Source organism: Chiloscyllium punctatum, chromosome 27 (genome assembly GCF_047496795.1).
Source record: "Chiloscyllium punctatum isolate Juve2018m chromosome 27, sChiPun1.3, whole genome shotgun sequence".
Classification (NCBI taxonomy): domain Eukaryota; kingdom Metazoa; phylum Chordata; class Chondrichthyes; order Orectolobiformes; family Hemiscylliidae; genus Chiloscyllium; species Chiloscyllium punctatum.
Window position 1 is genome coordinate 53243113 of NC_092765.1, and position 7916 is coordinate 53251028.

The window sequence follows — 7916 nt, forward strand, 5'->3', positions numbered from 1 at the left end:
CTGCATGGGTTTACTTCTGGGTGCTCCGGTTTCCTCCCACAATCCAAAAATGTGCAGGTTAGGTGAATTGGCCGTGCTAAATTGCCCGTAGTGTTAGGTGAAGGGGTAAATGTAGGGGAATGGGTCTGGGTGGGTTGCGCTTCGGCGGTGTAGACTTGTTGAGCCGAAAGGCCTGTTTCCACACTGTAAGTAATCTAATCTAATTACACAGACAGTAATGGGCGCGTGGAGTGCACTGCCAGCAGTGGTAGTAGAATCAGATACATTAGGGACATTGAAGCAACTCTTGGATGGGCACATCGAAGGTAGTACACTGAACAGTATGTCGGTTAATCTGATCTTGGAGTAGGATAAAAGGCTCGGCCAACCTCGAGGGCCGAAGGGCCTGTGCTGCGCTGTACTGCTCTATGTTCTAAGTCCAGGGGTGAGAAAATTCTGTTTTGTGGAGAGTTTGACAAGTTTAGGAATGTTCTCTTTGCAGCAATGGAACTTAAATGAAGCCTGTTTATCATGATTGGGCTGGGCGCAGTTGATGGAGCAGATTGGCAGAATCTATTTTCACTGACCTGGGTCAGTTTCCAAGGACTGGGCTTTCTGGTATTTATTGAAATACAGGCAATACTTCATACAGTCTCGCTTCCCTCGTCTCTGTCATAAATTTTCTCTTCCCTCTGATAATGATATGCCTGTCTTCCAGTATCTTAAAACGTTTGAACACCCTCTTGTTTTTAACACATTTTCAGTTCCTCATACTAAGGTCATAACAACTAATTTACACAATCTCCCAGTTTCACCAGGGTTATTTTCCAGACAAATATGTGGGAAACAGAGAGCAGCTGAGCTCACAAGTCATCACTTAGTCTGGGGGACAGTGTGAGTATGTTCCATGGGAACTGGGTTCACTGATGCTCACCATTAATTGGAATACTCTCACCATGAATCACAAAAGTATAGTTTCCACATTTGGGTATGGACAGGAACTTGGGAGGGTATTGGCTACCATGAGCACTGGGGGAGATGTTGATGAGTCCAGGAAACACATTTTCTGAGACGGTCCATTATTTTCCGTGTAGATACTTTTGTTGTGCAGTACTGGGCTGGAATAAGGAAAGGCCGACCACAGAGAGGAAAGTTTAAAAAAAAGGTAAAGACCAAAGTGGTGACAAATTACTAGATAAATGAAAGTAGCAGCTCCACTCGGTCAGGGAAATTCAGCAGCTCTTATAAACGGTGCGGGAATATCAGAAGATCAGGTTTTACAGAACCAACCTTCATCAATGCATTTCAGCAGCATGCGGAACATTGGCATTGTCCGAGCATCCATGCTTGCACGAAAAGTTGTGAATAAGAAGGTCTGAAGAGCAGTCCTTCCGGACCCAAAATGTTAACTGTTTCTACCTCAACAGAAAATGCCAGATCTGCTCAAGTGCCACTGCAGGGTGACTTTTAAATTCAACATTTCTCTGATGACTCCAATACCATTTCCAGAGTACCTGTATAGAGACATTTGCCATAACCATCCTAGTTTATATAAGTGAACATTTACAATAGTTGGATTCTGGGTCATCCAAGATGGAGGACGGGAAAAATTTCTGGCTGTAAGAGCTGCTCCTTTTTTTGAGGTATTTTAGGTGTTGGAGGTGATTTCCTCGAATTCCAGGAGCAGCAATTACTGTTTTATATGCTGTTGCATTGTTTTGGAACTTTGGAAAAAAAAAGTAAAACAATAGCAGTTTAAAAGGGAGAAGAGCAGACAAAGGAAGCACATGGTGAAGACAGTGCAGGAGAGAGAGAGCGAGAGCAAGAGCCTGCCTGCCTGCCTGCCTGCCTTTGCTGTTTGAATTCGTGTATCGCTGGATATCGAAGTGCGTCTGGGAAAATTAACAAACAGTGAAACTCACAACTAATCTTGGAAGAACTATTGGGCGAAGTTCACAGCACAGAATTAGATAGGTTAATTGTTGTTTTAAGTCTGCAGTCTATCCAAATCCCCCTGCAACCTGTAACATTCTTCCAAACTGTCCACTACTCCACTGACTTTAGTGTCATCTGCAGATTTACTAATCCATCCACCTGTGCCTGCATCAAAGTCATTTATAAAAATGACAAACAGCAGTGGTCCCAAAACAGGTCCTTGTGGCACACCACTAGTAATCGGACTCCAGGCTGAATATTTTCCATCAACCACCACTCACTGCCTTCTTTCAGAAAGCCAGTTTCTAATCCAAACTGCTAAATCATCCTCAATTCCATGCCTCTGCATTTTCTCCATCAGCCTACCAGGTGGAACTTTATCAAAGGTTTTACTGAAGTCCAAGTATATCACGTCAACTACCCTACCCTCATCTACATGCTTGGTCACCTTCTCGAAAACCTCAATGAGGTTTATGAGACACAACCTGCCCTTGATGAAACCATGTTGACTATCTGAATTCAAATTGTCATTTGCTAGATGATTATAAATCTTATCTCTCATAATCCTTTCCAAAACCTTTCCTACAACAGAGGTAAGGCTCACTGGTCTATAATTACCTGGGTCATCTCTGCTGCTCTTCTTGAACAAGGGCACAACATTTGCAATCCTCCAGTCCTCAGGTACTAAGCCTGTAGACAATGATGACTCAAATATCAAAGCCAAAGGCTCTGTTATCTCCTCCCTAGCTTCCTAGAGAAACCTTGGATAAATCCCATCAGACCCAGGGGACTTGTCTACTTTCACTCCCTCTAGAATTGACAACACCTGTGCATAACTAACCTCAATCCTTTCTAGTCTACCTTGTGCCTCATTCTTATCCTCTGCAGTATTCTCCTTTTCCTGAGTGAACACCGCTGAGAAATGTTCATTTAGCACCTTTGGGCGGCACGGTGGCACAGTGGTTAGCACTGCTGCCTCACAGCGCCAGAGACCTGGGTTCAATTCCCGCCTCAGACAACTGACTGTGTGGAGTTTGCACATTCTCCCCGTGTCTGCATGGGTTTCCTCCGGGTGCTCCGGTTTCCTCCCACAGTCCAAAGATGTGCAGATCAGGTGAATTGGCCATGCTAAATTGCCCGTAGTGTTAGGTAAGGGGTAGATGTAGGGGTATGGGTGGGTTGCGCTTCGGCGGGGCGGTGTGGACTTGTTGGGCCGAAGGGCCTGTTTCCACACTGTAAGTAATCTAATCTAATCTAGTAATCTAATCTGATCTCTACAGGGTCCACACTCAACTTCCCACTTCTGTCTTTGACTGGCCCTATTCCTACCCGAATCATCCTTTTATTCCTCACATACGTATAGAAAGCTTTAAGGTTCTCCTTTATTTTATTTGCTAAATACTGCTCATGTCTTCTCTTTGCTCTTCTTAACTCTCTCTTTAAATCCTTCCTCGCTGATGAACTCAGATTTCTCCAGTTTCCTCATTTCCCCTCCCCCCACCTTGTCTCAGTCCCAACCCTCTAACTCAGCACCACGTTCCTAACCTGCAATCTTCTTCCTGACCTCTCCGCCCCCACCCCACTCCGGCCTATCACCCTCACCTTAACCTCCTTCCACCGGGCATTTCCAACGCCCCTCCCCCAAGTCCCTCCTCCCTACCTTTTATCTTAGCCAGCTTGGCACATTTTCCTCATTCCTGAAGAAGGGCTCATGCCCGAAACGTCGATTCTCCTGCTCCTTGGATGCTACCTGACCTGCTGCGCTTTTCCAGCAACACATTTTCAGCTCTGATCTCCAGCAGCTGCAGTTCTCACGTAATAGTAATAATGGACTCGTGGTAACTTTGAGCTTTATTCCTGATGAAGGGCTTTTGCCCGAAACGTCGATTTCGCTGCTCGTTGGATGCTGCCTGAACTGCTGTGCTCTTCCAGCACCACTAATCCAGTATTTGGTTTTCAGCATCTGCAGTCATTGTTTTTATCTCATTAAATGGGTTGACTGAGTACACACTTGCCCACAGGGGAGTAAGCGAACTGTTCCTCTCCAGTCTAAATATGTAAGCGTGTCATAAATATGTAAGCATGCCTGTCTTTAAAACTGTGCTGCATTTGAACATTTGAAAAGTTCTTTACTAGTTGGTGTGCACTCAGGCAGTTTAACCGATCATACCTTTTCTCTCACTCGGAAAAGGTGACTCAACAATATGGATTCGCTGGTGTGGGGTGACCGAATGAATGTTTTTCCACACCCAGAGCCCGCCAGAGCCTCTCCCATTTGTAATTTATTCTTCTGTTTGAATGAATGACTGACCCCTTCCCACAATCAGATCAAGTGAGTGAGTTCTCTCCTGTGCGTATACGTTGATGGATCAGAAGGTTGGATGATCAAGTTAATCCCTTTGCTCAAATAGAGGAGATAAATAGTCTCCCTAATGTGACAGTGTCAATGGCTATTTGAATCCTTTCCCACAATTCTACAATTTTCACAACGTCTTTGAGGCGAGTGTGTATGTGTGAGTGAGAGAGAGAGTGAGTGAGAAGAGACAAAGAAAGATTGCATCTCTCAAATTGGATTACCTGTGGATACATTCACTCCCTTTTGGGAATGGTGTTTAATTTTATTAGATTTAAATTGTTTCTGCTGTCAGAGCCCTACAACATCCTGTGTGTGTGTGTTTATTTTGTTTTTTTTTCTCAAGTCACATGGATGAGCGGAACATAGGTAGTTGACCTTTGTAGAGAAGCTTTGGATAGTTTATTAAGGTTACTAAGAAGCAACAGTTTAGATACAATGCATAAGTTAATTCATAAAAGAACAATAAATAGCTCACGATAATTGACGAGTTTTCACTAATGCCACAGGACGAATAGCAGTGCATTTCATTAAAGTTGCTAAGGCAAACTCCCGCTGTCCGGCCGATGTGCGAGGGACTGCTAACCTTTAGCCTTCCTCAATCTTTTCTCATTCATCTTCCATCTGATTATAACAGCACCCTTACATGGATGCTATCTGCAATAATCGCCTGCCCGTCACTCCCTTATGATATGTCATATTCATCGTGTTTGTCAATTACTCATTTAAATCCTTATTGCCAAAGGTAAAACAAAATCAAGATAATAGTGCACACTTCCCAAATTCATTCGAAGTTTATGTTTCATTCCTTTTGTGAGGAAAACGTATATAATCCTAAACACATCATTGTTAATGTAAGACACATCATGCCATATAGTTTTTTGGTCTTCAACTCAATTGAATGCTTGGTACAGATCTTGGCAATCTTGGTACAGATCTTTTTACGTTTCTTTGAACTTCTACTGTCTGTATTTATTTTGTGCGTGTGTAAATAGCGGGGAAATCTTACCTAGGCATTTATCAGGAAATTTGCTTCCCAGGAAATATTAGAGGAAAAATTACCTTGGGACTCCAAATACGTTTGCAACACCGAAGATCAGCAGCGTTCAGCTCAGAGACCAAATTCACTTTGTCATACGAAAACAACAGTAAGCAACATAGTGTAGATATCCTTCTCCCCAGGAAACCAGGGACATTTCGCACTGAAATCCCGGCCTCGTGTTGTTGAATATCTGGGTCATGACACAAATGCTTTCTGACTCCAAAGGTCTCTGGGTTGGGGGCGGGCGAGAGTATATATCAGATGAGAACAAGTGGAGAGATGAAAATGCTTATTACTCTTTCACTGGTTTAAAGCGAACAGCGAGAGCGGTGAAAGGATGCATAAGTATATTCTTCAGCTCATGTCGAAACTTGGACTGTGTTACTGCATAAATGAAGATGTTAGTGCAGGAGCTGAGCAGTTGAAGCATATTGGTCGTCTCTTGAAAGATGTACTGTGGATCATTGAAATCCAGACCAGTGAAGTAGGCCTCACCTGCAATCTGCACGTAAAGAAAATGTGCAACATAGGTCACCCACAGTAAAAGGAAGCTGAGAGAAATGGTAAACAGCAGGACAATGGACTTCATGCGATTAGCCATTTCTGGATCTTGTTGATTCTCGGCAGCCCTGAGTCTTTTGCGAGCTCTGCTAGCCAACAAAATATGTTTTACGGTCAGGGCATTGAGTAACAGGATAAGGAGGAATGGAACAAAGGGGGTTAAGATGCGATCCAGCCAGTCATAGGTCTGCCAGATTGGCCAATTGTAGTAGCTGATCTTAATGTCACAGAACCAGGCCACCCCATCCAAGAAGTACAGTGGTTGGTAGATGAAGTAGAAAGGGATGTTCTTCATGCAGCTCAGGGCACAGACAATTCCTATGACTAGCGATGCAGTTTTCTCTGTGCAGTACCTGGTCTTCAGCCGCTGACAGCAGATGGCCACAAAACGGTCAGCGGTGAAAGCCACTGTCAGCCAGACCGAGCCATCACGAGTGGCGTACACCAGCACAGTGCTGAGTGCACAAGAAGGCGTTACGGACCAGATACTGTTTCGAAAGTAGATACCAGCGATCCGGTTGAGGATGACAGCCATAACGATGACAAAGAAATCAGCAACTGCTATTGCCACCAGGTAGTAAGTGATGCACCGGGACAGTCCGCACCGTTCACGGGATAGGATAATGATCGCCATCAAGTTAGCTGTGCGATGAAAAAAAACTTATCAAATTAATTTTAAAAAGACATTTCCCAATCAAATATTCTACTGAAATATCCTGTGCATTTTCCAACTCTGTTCCAAAGACATGGCTGCTCATTCAGAATTCATTCCGAGATAAGCAACCTTTTGTTGCAGGTAAACGTTTGTGCATCAGGAAACTTTCCCTTCTGTTCCTTTCAAAATTGTAATCTCTGGAAACTGGTTTTGTTAAATAAACCAGAGACCGTTTACAATGTTGGCCGTTGTTTGAGCTTGGGATACGTTACCAAACGCCTTCCTCCTAAAATATAGTACTGACATTACATATTCCATAGAGTAAGACAGTCATATAGCAAAGAAACATGCACTTCACCCAATGTCTATGCAGATCAACTCTAAACTACACTAATCTAATTTGCATGCTGTTAATCTATGGGCAGAATTCCCGGCCCTTTTCAGCGTTTATCCAGATGTTTTTAAATGTTGTGAGCGCACCTGCCTACATTACTCTCTCGGGCAGCTTGTTCCATATTTTTACTACTCTGTTGAAAAAAACTTTTAGATCTCACTCTAATTCTTATGCATTCTGATCTTTGACATGCCTGCCATGGGAATCTGATTCTCATGATCATCTCTACCTGTGCCCCTCATAATTTTGTAAACCTCAATCAGATTCCACCTCAGCCTGCTCTGCTCAAAGAGGAATAAACGCAGCACGGTTGCTCAGTACTGCTGCCTCACAGCGCCAGGGACCCTAATTCCATTTTAGCCTAAGGCGACTGTCGGTGTGGATTTTGCACCTTCTCCGCTTGCTGCGTGGATTTCTTCCGGTTTCCTCCCACAATCCAGTGATGTGCAGTTTAGATGGATTGCCCATTCTAAACCACCCATAGTGTTCAGGGATGTGGAGGTTAGATACATTAGTCAGGGGCAAATATAGGGAATGGGTCTGTGAGGGTTACTTTTTGGAGGGCTGGAGTGGACTTATTGGAGCGAAGAGCCTGTTTCCACATTGTAGGGATTCTAATTCTATCCAGCCACAATTCAAAACTGAGCATTATCACCCAAAGCAACATCCTGATGAATGTCCTGCGCTCGCTTTAGTGCAGTGACGACTTTCTAACAGCATGACGTCTAGAACGGCACACAGTACATAATCTGTGACCGAACCAATGTTCTAGGAAGTTGCAACATGGACTTCCTTGCACTGATATTCTATGTCCCTATGTATGAAGTCAACCCGAATGCCTTCTTCATCAATCTGGCGACCTCTGCTAACATCATCAGTGATGTGTTGATCTGTACATCTAAGTCCCTTTTTTGCTCATTACCACCTAGGGATCTGCCACTCATTTTGTTTGTCCTTCTCCTATTAGATAACCTCGCAATAACAGGATTAAATTTCA

The 7916-nt window shown here is 43.7% G+C and overlaps 1 protein-coding gene across 1 annotated transcript; it reads right to left on the bottom strand.

Moving 5' to 3' along the window:
• Nucleotides 1–5601: 5601 nt before the first annotated feature.
• Nucleotides 5602–6504, bottom strand: LOC140453271 (probable G-protein coupled receptor 139). The gene has a single exon (XM_072547828.1). The coding sequence runs from the start codon at nt 6502–6504 to the stop codon at nt 5602–5604; it is 903 nt and encodes a 300-aa protein (XP_072403929.1).
• Nucleotides 6505–7916: the final 1412 nt, after the last annotated feature.

Coding starts and splice junctions, on each gene's coding strand:
- LOC140453271 (XM_072547828.1), bottom strand. CDS start 6,504: ATGGCGATCATTATCCTATCCCGTGAACGGTGCGGACTGTCCCGGTGC.